Below are 19,200 nucleotides of genomic sequence, written 5' to 3' on the forward strand. Positions count from 1 at the left end.
GGCTAGCAGGGTAGCTGCCTCTGGGGAGAGGGCCCTGAATGAAGAGACTGGAGCAGAGGATGGGAATCTGGTCGGGGACCAGAGCTGGTATGATTGATGAGCACCATCTGGGACCTCCCCGGGTAGCAGAGGATGCTGTATCCTGGCACCAGGCTGCTGTTGCATCTATCTGTCTGTTGGTTGGTCTTTGGCTCCCACCTCAGAGTGGGGAGCATGGGTGGTGGGGTTGACTGTGGGTCAAGTTGTCCAGACAGGCTGTCACTGCTGATGGCTTCAGTGATGGTGACTTAGGGTGAGGTCTCCTTCTAGACCTTTCTGGCTTTGCCACTGCTTGTGCAACATGGCTACTCCCTGCCCCTCCCTGGGCCTCAGTTTCCCCCTCCTCAAGGAGAAGGTGGAACAGATGATCCTGAGGGACCCATCCAGCTCTGATATTTGGAGTTGGCTGGCAGGAAGCCACATAGCCTAGTGTTTCTCCTCTCTGGGGAAAGGGTGCAAGGGGCATCGGGGCCCGTGGGGGAGTAGGGGAGTGGAGGCGGGGACGAGAAGACCCCCGGGGACATCTGGGAGGCAAGTGGGACATGGGTAAGATGGTTGGCAAGGGCAGAGCTTGACCTTAGTTCAGTGTAGGAAGGAGTCAGTAGCTCCAACAGGTGGGAGGGCTCACAGGAAGCCCCTTCTGCAATAAAGCCCTTGCTCGAGTCAACAAGGGTCTTCAATGAGTGGGTCTCCCGGTGGGCACCTCTGGGAGGCTGTGTGAAGCACAGCTCAGAGCTGTCCCGGGGGGAGTCAGGAAGCCGGGCATTTATCCTCCAACTCCTGCCCATCATGGGCTGCCGTGGGGAGTGTAAACTTCCTGGTATTTGCAGCCCCGCCTCCCCGAGAAAGCCCTTGGAAGAGAAGTAGGAGGAAACTGTGGGTGTGTACAGGAACTAGGAGGGCTGAAGGGGTAGGGCCGAGCATCAGCAACCTTCAGAGCTGGCACTCTTCTCTCTATTGTACAGATGAGGAAACAGACTCAGAGAGGTTAAGTCACTTCCCAGCCAGAGACCAAGTTTTCTTTGAGCCATGTTGCTTCCTGACAGCAGTGGGTCACTGTGGAGTGAGGGACACCAGATGTGCAGGACACGCCCTTGCCTGATCTCCCTATGATCTCCCATCTGTGAGATGGGATAATGCTTACCCAGTACTGATCTTGCAGGACAGAGTGAGAATTGGGAGCTAATATTTGCAGAACGCTTAGCGCAGTGCCTGGGGTTCAGTGAGTAGGAGCCATGATTGCACAGAGGCACGGAAGGAGGGGCTCCGCTCCTGTTGTGAGAGCTCTCTGCCTCCAAACATTGTGTCCATCATTTTCTGTTTGTTTGTTTTTTTGGCCACGCTGTGCGGCTTGCAAAATCTTAGTTCCCCAACCAGGGATTGAACCTGGGACCCTGGGAATAAGAGCGCAGAGCCCTAACCACTGGACCACCAGGGAGTTCCCAGTCATCTTGCTGCATGAGTTCAAGTCTAATTGTTAGGACCATGTGTTAGCTCTGGCCTTGACCACAAAAGGACCCTGTTCAAATGAGTCTGCATCCCCTGGGAGGTATCATTAATTAATCCACTGGCACAGGTGAGATGATTGAATAAACTGGCTGTAAGTAGAGCCCTGAGAGAATGGTACATTAGTGGCTTGATTTCACTTTATTTTTTCAGAGACAGAGAAGTGGTAAAAGGAGAATTTCTAGAACAATTTCTACAACATTGGGCAGATTGTGTTTCGGCCCAAGAGCAAGGGGCTGTGGGATCCAGAGCACCAGGGTCCACAGGAGTGTGTGTTGGTGGCGGGGGTGAGAAGCAGGAAGCACTACACACCCTAGGAGCTGAGCTGAGGAACCTCTGGGGCCCAGCCAGCTCCAATGAACCCTAATAAACTGTGCTGAAGGAGCCTCCTTCTTCGCATTTGCCTGAAGCCAGGCCCGAGGCAGCCTCCGGATCTCAGTAACAGCCTGAATCCCCTGAGATCCTTGGGCTGTGCTAACTCCTGCTCTCTCCCCCTCTTTCAGGAACCTTTTGGACAAAGACATGTTCTCCAAGTCTGACCCATGTAAGTCCTGCACTGACAGTAATAACAGTAACAACAACAGCAACGACATTGTTTTATTTTTTTCTTTTCCATGATAGTTTATTCCAAGATATTGAATATACTTCCCTGTGCTATACAGTAGGACCTTGTTGTTTAACTATTTTATATATAGTATTAATTCCAAACTTCTAATTTATCCCTCCCCCCTACCTTTCCCCTTTGGTAACCATAAGTTTGTTTTCTATATCTGTGAGTCTATTTCTGCTTTGTAAATAAGTTCATTTGTATCACTTTTTAGATTCTACACATAAATGATATCATACGATAGTTCTCTTTCTCTGTCTGACTTACTTCACTTAGTATGATAATCTCTAGATCCATCCATGTTGCTGCAAGTGGCATTATTTCATTCTTTTTGTGGCTAATATTCCACCGTATCTATGTACCACATCGTCTCTATCCATTCGTCTGTCCATGGACGTTTAGGTTGCTTCCATGCCTTGGCTATTGTAACTAGTGCTGCAGTGAACATTGGGGTGCATGTATCTTTTCAAATTAGAGTTTTCTCCAGATGTATGCCCAGGAGTGGGATTGCTGGATCGTATGGTAGCTCTATTTTTAGTTTTTTGTGTTTTGTTTTTTTTTGCCGTATGCAGGCTTCTCACTGCCGTGGCCTCTCCTGCCGCGGAGCACAGGCTCCGGACACGCAGGCCCAGCAGACATGGCTCACGGGCCCAACCGCTCCGCGGCATGGGGGACCCTCCCGGACCGGGGCACGAACCCGCATCCCCTGCATCGGCAGGCAGACCCCCAACCACTGAGCCACCAGGGAAGCCCTATTTTTAGTTTTTTAAGGCACCTCCATATTGTGTTCCATAGTGGCTGCACCAATTTACATTCCCACCAACAGTGTAGGAGGGCTCCCTTTCCTCCACACCCTCTCTAGCATTTCTACTTTGTAGACTTTTTGATGATGGCCATTCTGACTGGTGTGAGGTGATACCCCATTGTAGTTTTGATTTGCATTTCTCTAATAATTAGCGATGTTGGGCCTCTTTTCGTGTGTCTGTTGACCATCTGTATGTCTTCTCTGGAGAAATGTCTATTTAGGTCTTCTGCCCATTTTTTGATTGGGTTGTTTGCTTTTTCTGTTATTGAGCTGCATGAGCTGTTTGTATGTTTGGAAATTAAGCCCTGTTGGTCACATCATTTGCAAATCTTTTCTCCCAGTCTGTATGTAGGCTGTCGTTTTGTTTTCTTTATACTTTCCTTTGCTACAACGGCATTATGACTACTACAGTAGCCAACACAGGAGCCTATACTGAGTGCTCACTATGTACTAGGCATCGTTCCCAGTACATCAAGGCTACCTAATGTTTCACAGATACTGTCTGGAGAAAGAAAACTTGGAGGTCTGACCCTTCCCAGCCCCCGTACTTGTGAAGCCTCAACACAACCAAGTGGGTAGGGAGGGCTCAGAAGGTCTCAGCCCCAGGGAAACCAGTGCATTTAAGAGCCCCAAATATCTGTGGCCTAGGGGGATGAGCACTGATTTTGGAGCCCAGGGTTCTAGCCCTAAGCAATGCTGCTCAAGTATATGACCTCAGACAACTCATTGGCCTCCTCTGATCCTCAGTTTCCCCATCAGGGAAGTGGGGCTGATGATAATAATAGGCCCCATGAGGCCACCTTGGGCTCTAAAGGGACAAGCAGGTTTCAGATGCTCTCTCCTGCCACACCTCTGCCACTCAGTCCTCTGTCATGCACACCTGTCTACCTGCCTCACACTTTACACTTGCTCTAGCCTAGATGTGAGTGACCCCGACCCTCCTCCCAAAGGGTGCCCCTCCCAGACACACCTATGTTCTGGGCCCCCTCCTCCAAGCTGACACCACCCAGACCCAACACTGCTACCCAGGCCATAGTGTCCTGAGGCGCCTGACCCTTCAGGGCCCTCCGCATCTGGGGCCCACACCTTCCTCTTGGCCTGGGGTGTTAACCCTTTTTTCTCTCCTCTCCTCACAGTATGCGTCATGTATACTCAAGGGATGGAGAACAAGCAGTGGCGGGAGGTAGGTACAGCCCCTCTCCCACCGTGGAAACATCAGCCTGTTCCTGATTGTCTGTCTGTCTGTTCGTCTAACTCTGCAGTCATCCCACCTGATGTGTTTCCAACTTCAGCATCTAAACCCCCGGGAAGGATAGTAAGGCGTGCAGAGTCTTGTCCTTGCTGATGCAAGAAGAGACTAAAGATGGAGAGAAATTTCCTGTCCTCAGGGAGCCCCAGTCTGAGGGGGGAGACAGGGAGTCCAGGCCTACCAAGATCATGACCAGAGACATGGGTACAGCATCTAGCACCATGTCTCAGCCAGAGCAACCTTCCCGTGGTTTTTGACTAATGTGAGTGAGTGTGGCTTTAGTTAGGTGATTCTCCTGCTCAGAAACCTTTGGTGACTCCCCTCGTCTTTGAATCAAGTCTCAGCTGCTTAGTCTGACTTCCAAGCTCTGCCATAACTCAGGATGGCCCGCTTTTCCAGCCTTGTCTCAATTCCATTGTCCCCACCAGAGGCCTTTTGCCCCTTGTGATAGGGTGTTTAAGGAGAGGGCAGACTTGAAGTGCTCACTCTTAAGAATCACAGACACTTTTAGTGGGTGGCTGCTAGATACCTTCAGTCTATTCCCCACCCAAAAGCCAGAGGAATCCTATTAAAACCCAAGTCAAATTCTGTCCCTCCTCTGTTCAGAACCATCCAGTAGCTCCCATCTTGCAAAACTAAAGTCTCTGTGGTGACCCAACAGGCCCTAAAGGATCTGACTTCCTTTACCTGACTGACCCATTCCCTACTGCTCATCCCCTCCATCACTCCACTCCAGCCACACCTGCCTCTTCCTGCCTCAGGACCTTTGTACTTGCTGTTCCTTCTTCCTGGAATGCTCTTTCCCCAGATGTTCACGTGGCCCCTCCACAGTTCCCTCAGATCTTGACTCAGACATCACCCTATCAAGGCCTTCCCTTGGCTACCCCATCTAACATTTCAGCCTCTCCACCCTTTCCTGCTTAATTTTGCCTCCTTATCACTTTTCACCATAAGCCATAAACGATACTCTGGTTTACTTATTTATCTTGTTTGTCATGTGTCAGCTCCATGAGGGGAAGGATTTTCATCTGTCATTAACTCTTACATTTTGAGCACCTGGAAAGATGCCCAGCACACAGTAGGTGTTAATAAATGGCTGTTGAAGGAATGACTGGATTAGGAAAAGGAGCCAGGTGACAGAGGCTGGCAAGGATGTGGCAGCTGTTGTCTCGTTCCCGTCTCTGCTTCCTTCTTCCCTTAGACCTTCTGTGCCAGCTGGTTTTCAGGTGCAGAGAATAAAAGGGGGAACTGGTCAAGGGGGAGGGTCCTTGCAGCCCCTGGCTCCTGTCTGAACAAAGAAGGAGCAGACCTCCTTACTCTTAGAGAAGAGGATCTGGCCAAGCAAGGATGAGGTCAAAGTCTGGGAGGTGAAGAATGTTTTCTTCCAGGGTTGAGGAGGTGGGAGTGAATTTACTGGACTCAGAGCTGAAGGGAGTTTCCCGTGACCTTCATAGCTGTGCTCACTCCTTCTGGTGATCAGAAGAGGCCCAAGGATGGGACGAGAGGGAATTTGACCTTGGCAGCCCTACCCATGCCCTTCTCTACCCAGACCTGGGAGGGAGGCCCAGGGGCTCCGGATAGAGACTCAGCTTGGTGTCTCCACTGAGAGAGGGAGGTACCAATGACTAATGGAACAGAGACAGCTCCAAAGAGCAGAAGGACACAGGTCCAGACCCCAGAGCCTGCGGAAAGGGAAGGAAGAGGAGTGGTGCATGAGATGACCAAAGCCAAGAGCCCACAGGGGCGGTGGTCCCAGGTGACTTGATGCGAATGAGAGCAGCCAGTAAAGCTTCAGTAATTCAGGCTTCAGAAACGAACCTCCCCTTCCTCGTTGGTGGACTGACTGGAGCATCACCTGCCCTGCTCCCTGATCTGCCCTCCCTCAAGCTTGGCAGAAGCAAGTGGCCAAAGGGAATGAATTTTATCCATAAAATGTATGGGAAATATTTCCGCAGGGGCTGGGCTAAAGTTGACTTTTTCTTCCTCTCCAATACTCTAAGCCAATTAAAGCGTAAACCAGATTGCTGGGGAAATGTTTAGCTTAAAGGAACTAATTACTTTTGAGACCTTTTGGCCGAGCTTCATAGAGAACAGTAATGTCCTAATGTCTCGGTGATTCATTCAGGAAAGTCTGGAAGGGCCTCTTCAGAAGGGTTCTGCTCCATGAACCCTTAATTACATCCTGTAATGAGACTTGTCTCATTTGGGTCAGGGCCCATGTTGCATCTTTTTTTTTTTTTTTTTTTGTCTGCGCCTTGCAGCATGCGAGATCTCAGTTCCCCAACCAGAGATTGAACCCATGCCCACTGCAGTGGAAGTGCAGAGTCTTAACCACTGGACTGCCAGGGGAATCCCCATGTTGCATCTTGTTATCACACACACTGCAGGGTGGAGCAGAGGAACGGTGACAGGCCTTGGAATCAGATACACCTGTGCTTTCACTTCTGGCTCCAACCCTTTCTGGAACAAGTTACTTTTTTTTAAATTAATTTATTTTTTTCCCATTAATTAATTAATTTTTGACTGTGTTGGGTCTTCACTGCTGCGCACAGGCTTTCTCTAGTTGCGGTGAGCGGGGGCTGCTCTTTGTTGCGGTGTGTGGGCTTCTCATTGCCGTGGCTTCTCTTGCTGTGGAGCATGGGCTCTAGACACGTGGGCTTCAGTAATTGTGGCATGCGGGCTCAGTAGTTGTGGTGTGTGGGCTTAGTTGCTCCATATCATGTGGGATCTTCCTGGACCAGGGCTCGAACACGTGTCCCCTGCATTGGCAGGCAGATTCTTAACCACTGAGCCACCAGGGGAGTCCCTTTTTTTTTTAATCACAGTGTTTATTTATTTATTTTTCTTTATTTCTTTATTTTTTGGCTGCATAGGGTCTTAGTTGTGGCACGTGGGATCTTCATTGAGACATGCAGGATCTTTTGTTGCAGTGTGTGGGTTCCTCGCTGTGGCGTGTGGGCTCCAGAGCAAGTGGGCTCTGTAGTTTGCGGCACGTGGGCTCTCTCGTTGAGGTGCGCGAGCTCAGTAGTTGTGGTGCGTGGGCTTGGTTGCCCCAGGGCATGTGGGATCTTCCTTCCCAGACCAGGGCTCGAACCCACGTCCTCTGCATTGGAAGGCGGATTCTTTACCACTGGACCACTGGGGAAGTCCCCTGGAACAAGTTGCTTTTAACCTCTGTTTCCACATATGTAATACGGGGGTAACACCTACGTTGTAGGCCTGTGGTGAGGGCAAAGCAAGATGATGGATATAACATACATGCTGTGTAGTCATTGTCTGGTAAATATCATTGTACAACATCATCCAGAGTGTTCGGGCCTTACTGGTCCCTCCCCCATTTCAGTCAATATTTACAACAGTAAGCATTCTTGAGATGGGGCGGGGGGAAGAGGGAGATAGGCCAAAAGAAAAGTGTTTCACCAAAAGCGCAAGATGGAACTAGGGAGTTTGCAGCCTAGAAGGGGAGATTCCCATGCGTGAATGATGCTAACAGAGGTTGTGATGAGAGGTATTGATGAGAATAGAATGGGAGTTCAGAGGAGAGAAAATTACAGCCAGAATGTCATTTGGATTTTTCAGTGGAATTTGAACCTCAACACCAGCCATCTGGCTAAGGGATGCATGATGTGGAGCAGAGGAGAATGTGGGTTGGAAGGAACTTCAGGGCTCAGCTGGTTCACCCTCCTCATCCTATAGAGGAGCAGGATTGGCCTCATGTGTTGGAATCAGGGTGCTGGACCCCAGTGCAGTGGCAGCGTCCACTTGGAGGAGCTGAGTCGATCTGGGTTTCAGTGAAGCCGGGGGCCATACACAAGGACCCAGCATCAAAGATGGTGGTGAGGGCTTCCCTGGTGGCGCAGTGGTTAAGAATCCACCTGCCAGTTCAGGGGACGTGGGTTTGAGCCCTGGTCCGGGAAGATTCCCACATGCCGCGGAGCAACTAAGCCCGTGTGCCACAACTACTGAGCTTGCGCTCTAGAGCCCGCAAGCCATAACTACTGAGCCCACGTGCCACAACTACTGAAGCCCGTGTGCCTAGAACCTGTGCTCCGCAACAAGAGAAGCCACTGCAATGCGAAGCCTGCGCACCGCAGCGAAGAGGTAGCCCCTGCTCGCTGCAACTAGAGAAAGCCTGCACACAGCAACGAAGACCCAATGCAGCCTAAATAAATAAATAGATAAATAAATAGATAAGTAAATTTGTAAAAAAAAAGATGGTGGTGAAAGCAAAGGCATGGAAGTGGCTGGAGTAAGCAGGCCAGTCCAGGTCCTGCAGAGTTGGGAGATATAATACAGGGCTAATTATAAAGGAGTGGGGATTCAGGGAAACCAACGTGGGCTGGTGAATCACAGGGGCTGGGGACAGTGGGACTACTCCAGGCCTGAGGAGGTAAGGGGTGGAGGTGGTTCCTGGAACCCCAAGGGAGCTTGTCTACCGGAGCAGGGGCCCTCAGTGGATGGACATGGTCAGCCTGGGCAACCTCACTCTCTCCCCACCCTCTGCTCTCCTGCCTTCACCTCCCATTGGTGGAATCCCACTGGAAGACTTAGAGCAGGGAGCGGCTGTTGATCCAGTCCACACAGGTTGGCCTCCCGGGCACAGAGCAGGGTGGGGAAGGGCTGGAAGTAGATCCAGAGGGCCAACGGAGACCATCCAAAACAGAGGGTGAGCAGATGAGTGAGGCTGGTGTTCAGGGTGTGAGGCTGGTAAGATACAGGGAGAGGCAGCTGAAGGGAGCTCCTGACTCTCAGGCTGAGGACTGCTGGGGTCATAGGGTCAGAATGTCAGAGAGGAGACTGACCCCATTTACAAGAGACCATCAGCACCATGCCCAGCCTTCAGGGGTGACAGTGACAGAGCTCTGTTGCATGGGCTACCCCTGGGACACAGGCTTCAAGCTATTTCTGTAGAAGGAAAGATACCCTCAAACATATCAAGGCCCTACTTTGCCTGATTCTTTGTGTGACCTGCAGAGGAAAGTATCAGGAAGGGAGAGTTTAAAGAATAATCCAGATCCATCTCTATGGAACTGTCCCTGGGATGGAAGCCTGTTTTTCCTAGTAAACACGAACCCATTCCCATGGCTCCACCTGCTAGTTCATTGCAAAAAGTCTCTCTGTTAGTGGAATCTTGGCCAAGAGATACTCAATCCATGGCCGGAGGGAGTCAAGTGCAAGCACAGCAGTTTCCCTAGGCAGGGTCTCCCATGTTTGCATAAGACCACAGAAGGATGAAAGCTGCTCTCGCAGCCCCTGGCTGCCTGGTTTCAGCTGATTTTAACCGTTTGGGTCATTGTAATGCCTTCTGAGAAAGCTCCGTCTTCCCATCACCTAAATCTGTCACTGCACTTTGTGAAAATTGACTCAAGATGTAATTTTAGCCCAGGAAATCGACCACTATTTGCATCAAGGCTTACTAAGCCCTTCTGCATGTCCCAGGAGAGGCAGGATGGCCAGGTAGGAGGAGTCCCAGAAACTCTCTCACTAGGAAGAGGGAGCTGTGCTTGGTTCCCCATTTGAAAAGCGTAGGGGTGCAGCAAATAATAATAATAATGAATTTCACATTGGGAATTCCCTGGCAGTCCAGTGGTTAGGACTCCATGATTTCACTGACGAGGGTGAGGGTTCAATCCCCGGTTGGGGAAATAAGATCCCACAAGCCCCACAGCCAAAAAAAAGAAAAAAGAAAAAAAAAAGAAAAGTGTAGGGGTGATCCCTGCCCCTCCCTTGCCAGGTGGCTGTCCAGGCTGAGGGCCCTTCAGAAAGGAGGACATGTGTATCATGGAATCTTAGGGTGTCCCGCTGATCAACCCACACCACCTGCAGAGCATGTGGCCCCAGCCGCCATGACCACATGTCCCTGCCTGAGCGCTCAGTCTGTTTTTGAGCAACCTCAGCCTGCTGAACATCTTAACACCAGCTGGGAATGACAGTTCATCTCTGGATATTTGGGATGATCTTCCTCGGAGCATCTTGACATGAGCCTCCACATAACTTTGACTCAACTTACTGTGTGCTGGGAGATGAATGCTGGGGACACAAAGGGTGACCAGACACTACCTACAGCCAGAGCTCACTTTCAATTCAGGGAGGTAACAAAAACAACAATAACTGCAATAGTAATGCTAATAGCAAACATATCTAACAGTGATGTACCAGGCACTGTTCTAAAAAGCACTTACTGTAGTAACTCATTTGATCCTCACAACAAACCTGTGAAGGAGGTAGCAGCAGCATTATTACTGTTATTATTATTATTGGCCTCATTTAACAAAACAGGAAACTGAAGCCCAGAGTGGTTAATGTGAAAGTAGTTTCTAGAACATGACGTCAGAACTATAATAGAGTTATACATAAAGGGCATAATTCCACTCGTTCCTAATTCCACACTCCTTAGATGTGCAAGTAAGTTGATTTTCTCATTCACATATTCTTTATTTTTTAAAAAAAATTTATTTCTTTAACTTATTTATTTTTGGCTGTGTTGGGTCTTCGTTGCTGTGCGAGGGCTTTCTCTAGTTGCAGCAAGCGGGGGCTACTCTTCGTTGCAGTGCACGGGCTTCTCATTGCAGCAGCTTCTCTTGTTGTGGAGCACAGGCTCTAGGTGCGTGGTTGGCTCTAGGCTCTAGGTAGTAGTTGTGACATGCAGGCTCAGTAGTTGTGGCTCATGGGCTTAGTTGCTCTGCGGCATGTGGGATCTTCCCAGACCAGGGCTCAAACCTGTGTCCCCTGCATTGGCAGGCAGATTCTTAATCACTGTGCCACCAGGGAAGTCCCCCACATATTCTTTCAATGTTTGAGGACAGCTCACATGGCCCTGTTAGTACGCTTTGGGGCAGACCTAGAATGTGACCATTTCTATCAAGAGTTCCTCTTTATATAACTGTCTCTTGTCCCTTTGCTAATCTGGGCACACTCCCTGGAACACACGTCCATTTGTCAATGTTCTTCCCAAAGTGTGTGTCCTGCACCATTCCCTTCTCCAGCTCAGAGCATCGTGGGCTGGCTCCCTCCTCACAGGGGCTTGGACTAGACAATCATGCATTCTGTGTGTTTGTTTCCAAGGGTTATATATCTATCGACATTACCTAGAATTCCACTGGCCTTTTTGGCAGGTGTCTTCGACTTACTTCATATTGAGTTTGGGGGCTCCTGTATCCTCCTCAAACAAGCTGCTATCCAAACAGAATTCCTCCAGCTCAGATTTGGCAATTGAGTTTTTGAAACTAAATGTGAAATTTTACATTTATCTCTGTTACATGTCATTTGGCAGATTCAGTCTGTTGTTAGGTCTGTGAAGATCACGTTGAATTATGGTTGTGCCTCCTGGTCCTGGGTCAGGGGCAGTCATTGTCCACGCGAGTGATAGGGATGGAGAGCTGTGGTCCTCCACTAGAGACCTTTTCCCAGATTGATCTCAGTTGACCTTTGGGGAGTGCTGTTCAGCCACCTAGGATCTACATAACTTTGTTATAACCCATCTCATATTTCTGCATCTGGTCCCTAAGGATGTCATGAATAACAGTCAAATACCTTGTCAGATGACGCCCTGAACTTGATGCCCATCCCAGCTCTGAGATTTACCACGTGACCTGGGTGAGGTATTTATCTTCTCCAGGTCTCATCTTACTCATCTGTAAAATGGGGTTAGGAGAGCTTCTTGGAAGGACTAACTAAGATAATGCTTGTGAAATGCCTGGAAATATCAACTGCAGTGTGCCATTGCCCAGCTCGGGCCCCTGGGCGCCCTTCACAGGGGGAATGGCCACACTTGGAGACCCTGGGAACTAAACCAACCCTGCCCGCACCAGGAACCCAGGAGCAACAGCCAACATTCTCAAATACTCAAGCTTCCTGGGAAACCCGAGTTCCCTCCTCAGCCTGGGGCTGTAGGACCTGATTCGCTCCAAGGAGTGAGGGCTTCCAGGGGGAGAGGGGCTTGAAGGGAAGCATCCCAACCCTGTGTGTGAGGAGTCCCTCATCAGGAGGGGCTCTTTCAGGAAAGGCCGGACACAGGGATGTCATCCCTGTGTCGTGCCCAGAGCATTGTAGCATGGCATACCGGCCACCAGGATGGTGGCTGCGGATGGTGCAGGAGACCCACTCCCAGACTCTGTGGCGCCTTTGTCCCCTGCTGGTGTTTATCCTGGGTATCTCCTCTCAGTCTGCCCACAAAACTCTGCCTCTCTGGTGGTGGCCTGTCTGCCTCCTGCCCCCTATCAGACCCTGACTATCCTCCCTGGCTCTGGCCCCAAAGGTCACCCCCAGGCTCATCCCCAAGGTCTCCTTTTTAGCTCCTCCTGAACAGAAGAGGGCTTTTTCCTGTGGCTCTCCAAATGACAGCTCAGGAATTCACCCATTTCTCAAGGCTCTAAGACAAAACATCAACTTCTTAGCCTGGTGTTAGAGCCTCTCCCATTTGGACTACCCTAAACATGGCCATAAGACAGGAACTACCATGGATTCAGCCCTTGCTGTGTGCTCTGCTGGCGCATCCCTAATGCTGCAGCCAACTGTGAGGAGAAGTGATTGGCCCAGATCACAGGTAGGAACTGAGACGGGAAAAGCTGAAGCGGCTTATGCAAGGCCATGCAGTTCATCAGTGTGGGGCTGGGACTCAATCTGTTATGAAGCCACCTAACCCTGGTTGGCCAGCTGCCAGGTCTTTGGGACAGAGACCTGCAGCCTCCCACAGTCAGGAGTGGGTGCAGGCACATCTCTGCTTCCGCTCAACCTCGACGCCAGGACCTACACAACTGTGAAAGCAGGTCTCAGGCTGATTTCTGCCGCACGCACCTGTGAATTAGATTGAACCGTATGAATCTGCAATTTGAAAATTTTGGCAATTTCATATGGTCTAACAGTTAAGGTTAGACTCTAACCTAATATTAGTAAGTGGCCCCTAGTCACACACCTGTCCTTACAAGCTCAGAGAGGTCCCTGGGCCTGCCTCTTGCCTGAAAGGCTTCTGAAAGTCAGCCAAGGGATGATGTTCCAGCGTTGGTAAGGATCAGGCCACAGCAGCCTCCATCTGTGGGAGAACCCAGGGGTATCAGAAGCCCAGGCCCACTCCCAAGGCTTGAGGTCACTGGTTTCTGCAGATTCTCACTCCCTGCTTTTGCAAGTGCTTAAGTGCTTGTACAGCACTCCTAACCATCCAGGTGTCTCTCTACCCCTTCCTGTTGGTTGTGAAAAATCATTGCTAACATCCCTCTGTTAATAGGGCTCTCCAGTACCCAGGAGATAACGTATTAGAGGTGAGGCCTCCTAATTAGGGTCTTTCAAATGTAACTCCCACTCATAAGATGGATGAAACTCATTAAAAAATAATTTAAAATAATGTGTTACAGACAGTAGAACAAAACCCAAGCTGTTTGACTCCAGGCTTTTCCCTCCCTACCTCAGGGCCTGTTACCCACTATCTTAGGGAAGAAGCTCTTCTTAGCTCTGTCCCTCTCCCTGCATCCAAACACTCATAGCCCCCAGTCTGGCGTACTGCCCACCCTCACTTTATTCCTCCAGAGGAGATTCTCCACCATGCCCTTTCCTTTAGCCAGCTCTGATCCACCTTAAGCTGTCTCTGAGATCCCCAGACACCTCTGTCCCAGCAGCCATGATTGCTCCCTGATAACTCTGATTATTTAAGCTACTCAAAGAATCAACCAAGATGTATGGAAAATCTGTGTGACAACGGGCATCCTTTATTGAGTGCCTGCCATGTGTCCAGCATCTCATACTCATCATCCCTAATCCTTATAACAACTTTGCAGGCAGGTACAGATTATGCCCAGACCACAGAGGAGGGGTGGGATCCTGGGCACTTTTAAGAGTCAGACAAACCTGGGTTTGTTTCAGGACCCTGGTACTTAGAGCTGTGTGGCCTAGACACTTATCCCCTCTGAGCCTCAGATTCCTCACATGTAATATGAACAACTAACAATACTTACCTTCTGGATTGTCTAAGGATTTGAGATAACATAGGATAAGTTGCAGGAGCCAGGTAGGCACTTGGTAAAAGATAGCTCTTGTTAATAGATCACTGATGGTGCCGGGCAATGTACCAGGCAGTTTATATACTTTATCTCAGGTAGCCCATTCTATAAATAGCAGTGTGGAGGCCAAGAGAAGGGAAGTAATTTAGGTAAGACACTGTGGTATCCTCCAGGGTGCAAAGCTGTAGCAGGGAGGTCCCTGCCCTCAGAGACCTTACAGGGAGCTGGGGAGAACAGACACATATATAGAAAGATTTATTTATTTACCTTTTAAATTTTATTTTATTTATTTTTATTTTTTGGCTGTGTTGGGTCTTTGTTGCTGCATGCAGGCTTTCTCTAGTTGCGGCGAGTGGTGGCTTCTCTTGTCGCGGACCATGGGCTCTAGGCTCGCAGGCTTCAGTAGCAACAGCACGTGGGCTCGGTAGTTGTGGCTCATAGGCTCTAGAACACAAGCTCAGTAGTTGTGGCGCATGGGATTAGTTGCTCCGCGGCATGTGGGATCTTCCTGGACCAGGGCTCGAACCCGTGTCCCCTGCATTGGCAGGCAGATTTTTAACCACTGCGCCACAAGGGAAGCCCTATAGAAGGATTTAAAAGCCTCATTTATTCATCTTGTTGAGGGTGTTGGAACAGATCCTCTCTGAGGCCCCAAGTTTCAGACCACAACTAGTCCAAGAGCCTCCCAAGTAGTTTAGACATGAATTCTCAGCACTTCACAGCAGGGAGAGATCAAGAGGGCTAGGGAGGCTTCCAGGGGGAGACAACACCATACTTTGGACTTGAAGGATGGTGGGAGGAGGAAAGGGCATTCCAGGAATGGGACCCGACATGAGCAAAACCTGGGGGTGGGAATGGCCTGCGTGTCCATGAGCTAGCTGGCTGTGACTTAGTCCAACTGCAGCCCAGTGTGTGCTGGAGGGAGGTTAGAGATCAGCTCCAGAGGGGAGGGCGGCGCCCCCCGGGAGCCCTGTTGGGAGTATGTGGTCTTAGATTTTATCACGGTTTCCAGAATCAGTAGTCAGGGAACTGGCATTTATTGAGCACTTACTATATGCCATACACTGATCCAGGCATACAGTGGAGAACAAGACAGGCAGAGTCCATGCTCTGGAGAGGCTTAGTGTAGTCAGCAAAGAAATTGGATAATTTCAGGTGCTGGTTGATCAGTGCTGTGAAAAAGATAAGACAGTGTGATGAGACAGTGACCTGGGAAAAGGGAGCTGCTTTAGTTAAAGGGGCGTCAGGGGAGGCCCTGCTGAGGGGCTGGTGACGCGAGTTGAGCCCCAAGTGGTGCCATGCATTAGTCTGGTGGTGGGGAGGTTCCAGGCAGAGGGAACAGCGAGTGCAGAGGCCCCAAGGTGGGAACAAGCTCTTTTCGTCAAAGGACCAAAAGAAAGACTGGTACAGTTTGAGTGGTGTGAATAATAAAGACAGTGGGCCATATGGTCACAGAGGTTGCACAGGCAGATCCTGCAGGGCTTTGTAGGCCATGTAGGAGTTCAGACACTGCTCTAAGTGTGATGAGAAGCTATGTGAGGGTTTTGAGCAGGGGAGTGATGTAGCCTGGTTTATGTTTCAGAAAGATAACTCTGTCCCCTGTGTGCAGAGCAGATTGTAGGGGAAGGGGCAGCCGCAGGAAGACAATTTGCAGTGTTTGTGGAGCTCCTGGGATAAGATGGGGTGGGCAAGGGCAGTGGGGATCCGCTTGATCCAATGGCCAAGAGTTTAAGTGTGAAATGAAATGACCTTCCGCCCACTAGGCTGTGAGCCCAGTTGGGATCCCTGATGACCAGAACAGGACCTGGCCCCCGTCATAAAATGTAGACCTTTATCAAAAGATTTAAAGTAATGAATGGACTGTTATTGTTGCTAAAGCCCAAAACAGGAGGCAAGCCTCGCTAGGAGGTGGATTCCCAGGCCAGCATGGGGTTGGCTTTCCGACTCTCCCCTTTTTGCAGAGAGGAGTCTGCCTCTGCAAAGAAAGGTCCCTCTTGAGCCTTGGGTCCCTTGGGCAGCCTTTAGTGGTTTTTGCTCTTGTCACACAGCTGCATTTCCAGGGCCTTGACTCCCTGTCATCAGGAGCAGGCAGTCTAGGACCAAGGCCTTACTTCAGGGACCAGGTGAGTCCACAGGTACCTTTTCCCAGTTTTAAGGTTAGGGCTTTAGAACCTGCTTACAATGTCCCTTCAAATCCTGTCTTTTCCACGTCCCATAACCTCTCTCAGTCCTAGTTTTTTTCATCAGCAAAATGGGACCCTGGGACCCTGATGCCTGCTCATTGGGCTGTGATGGGACGTAATGACAGAATCACCTCAGTGCCTTGTTGTGCTCAATACTTTAAATAGTATTATTATGCAATACAGTCAGACAAAGCTATGAGGCGGCTCTGTCCCCTGTCCTGCTGATCCTCAACAGGAGGATGACTGACACTCCTACTCCCCATGCAGTCTCCACATCGTCAGCACCGTGTGATCTGCCTTGGCCCTCACCACATCCCAGATGAGGAAGCAGTTGGATGGAGGGGTCCTTGCTTCACCCAGCGACTGCTAGCAAGTGGCAGAGCTGGGGTGTGATGTGGTCTTGAGTCTGAGTCCGGGCTCCTTTCATCTGCCCAGGCCACTGACTTTCAAAATGGGCTTTTCTGGCTCCAGGGTTTGATGTGGTGCCTCAGGGTCCAACTGTGAATTTGTGTGTGGCTCCTGCCACCCCTTCCCCCATTCAGCCAGAGGTGTTTGTTAGTTCTGTGTGATAACATTAGACAGGAGCCTAAGATTCCCTTTAAAGAAAGGAGTCTGCCTTTCTAGTAAACCCCGAGGATCTAGGCCAGGTCCCTTGGTAGCTGATAAATCTATTTATTCTTTGGCGTTAGTGTCCAGGCACACTTCATAGCTGCAGCTGAACTGTTGAGAGCGCAGGCTCTGAAGTCAAGGTAACTGGGTCCAAATCCAGGCCACCACCTTCCCAGCTGGGGCGCTTAGGCAAATGCTTAGGCTCAAAAGCCTGCTGTGAGGATTAAAGGAGTTAACTCGTGTAAAGGGGCTGGCACGTAGAGAATGCTCAATAATGGCTTTTCCTGTAAGAAGCCCTTAAGTGAGAAACCACCGATGCTATCATTTCACTGATGGTGTATAAGGAAGGAACCACTGATGCTATCATGTCAGATGTCATGATGCCATTTGATAGGAACCATAGACATTTTGGGGTGTGCTGGGGGACAGGTGCTATTGTGGCAGGCTTTCTCAGGCTCCCCCATTCCCCCCAAAGCGGCTGCTCAGGCAGGACCAGAAGCACAAGCCAGTGGAGTGTGTTTTGCCGGCAGGTTGGCAGCCAGGCTTATTGGTAAAAGGGCCACTCCCCCAGGAGCTGGGACAATTTAACAGATTATCGGAAACAATGGCTAATTAGGAACTAAGCTTTTTGGCAGGAAGTCTTTTATTATGAAGCTTGATAAAATTTCACAGGCCACTGCTGGTGTCTGGGGCCAGAACAGGAACCTTCTCTGTCCAGGCCTGAGCACTGGGAAGGCCATTGGAGCCTCAGGCCCCCCATCTCCACCTCTGCCCTTCCTCACCTAGAGGCCTTGACAAAACAGGAAATGGTCTGGGAGGCCACCAGGCCACAGAAGTCATGGTTCACTCTGTGTGCCTTTAGGTAAGCCCCATGCTTTCTCTGGGCCTCGTTTCCCTTACTCTCTAAGGAAGAGATGGCCACAGGATCCTGGACCCCTCCCGTGAGAGAACCTGAGAGAAATTTCCAGACCCAAGACGGTGGTGGACCTGGCATGGGACTTCTGTGCCCCTCCGCACAACCCATGCCCTCCTGCCTGATGCCCAGACCTCTGGCCATTCTCCCCAGCCCTGGATACCCACCCAGTCCCCTATTCCCAGAGCCAAGCAGATTCCCTCGTCCTATTTGTATTTGAGTCAGATAGATTTCTGGCCTCTAATTTTAATCCCAGTGAACATGATTCATGAGGGTCCAGGGGCTGGGCTCTGCAGCAAGATGTTAGAATCTGCCGTTAAGGAGCCATCAGTAATATATGAAAATTATAGGGGAGCTCCGGCTGGGGAAGGGTGGGCAGCTTGGAGGTAGAGAGCAGCCTGTCAGCTCTGGCCTCCTTCTGTCCTGGCCAGCACAGTCACTGGGGGCTTCGCAGCTGGGGGGGAAGGTCTCTGAGGCTTCATCCAGCTGTAATTTGTAAAAAGGCAAGAGCTGCTTAAATCAGGGGCCGTTAAGATTGTTCAGGCTTGCAGAGCCACCCACTCACTACTGAGGCAGAGGATCGCAGTGAACACCGTGATCCTGTCACTCCTGGGAGCCCTGGCCCTCCCCCCGGGCCTCCTGGAGCTCTGTTTCTTCATGTGTAAAATGGGGATGATAATAAAATCATCTCCATGGGGGTCAGTGGGGGGTTAAATGAGATCATGAATGTGTGGAAGTGTTGTGAAGATGAGAAGTCACGATACAAAGCGGAAGGAGGAGGAGGATTTGATGGAAGGGAGAAACCTGGGAGAGGGGGGCATAGACAGGCTTCTGGGACAAGAGGGCACTGCTCAGAGCCAGAGCCCCGCCTGGCCTGGGCTCTTGTCACTGCCCGTTTCCTAATCAGCTATGTGACCTCTGTCAGAGCACCCCATCCCCGCTTCCCTGCCGCTCTTTTCTCATTGGTTGAGAGGATTTGGTTCCTTCTGGCCCTAAAATCTTCAGTTCTGAGTCAACTTGTTAGTCAATGAATGTTCACAGAAATCATAGGAAGGACCAGGACTGTGGTGTGTGTGTGTGTGTGTGTGTGTGTGTGTGTGTGTGTGTGTGTGTGTGTAGGGGTTAGAGGTGGTGTGGAGGTTGAGCAGAGGAATAGATCGGGGCGATCACCTGTGCCACCTGACCTGTAGAACCACCCAATTCCACAGGAAGAATTAACCAGGTGGAAGGGACAGTCAGCACTGAAGAAGTTCAGAGGTTGGGCTGGGGTAAAGACTGATAGGACATAGTCCCAGCC

At 50.3% G+C, this 19,200-nt stretch overlaps 1 protein-coding gene and 1 non-coding gene across 5 annotated transcripts in view; one reads left to right on the top strand and one right to left on the bottom strand.

Moving 5' to 3' along the window:
• The window catches only part of CPNE5 (copine 5), a 90,775-nt gene that overhangs the window by 12,113 nt on the left and 59,462 nt on the right, over positions 1–19,200 (top strand). For all 4 annotated transcript variants that reach the window (XM_029244005.1, XM_029244004.1, XM_029244002.1 and 1 more), the window contains exons 2-3: positions 2,049–2,089; positions 4,094–4,140. In XM_029244005.1, the coding sequence (XP_029099838.1) occupies positions 2,049–2,089; positions 4,094–4,140 (88 nt within the window). The remainder of the gene's footprint in view (positions 1–2,048; positions 2,090–4,093; positions 4,141–19,200) is intronic.
• TRNAK-CUU lies at positions 1,405–1,477 on the bottom strand. Its single transcript has one exon. It is a non-coding gene; the product is annotated as a tRNA-Lys (tRNA).

The sequence above is a fragment of the Monodon monoceros genome, unplaced genomic scaffold (assembly GCF_005190385.1).
Source record: "Monodon monoceros isolate NGI ecotype Baffin Bay Population unplaced genomic scaffold, NGI_Narwhal_1 Super_Scaffold_3, whole genome shotgun sequence".
Taxonomy (NCBI): domain Eukaryota; kingdom Metazoa; phylum Chordata; class Mammalia; order Artiodactyla; family Monodontidae; genus Monodon; species Monodon monoceros.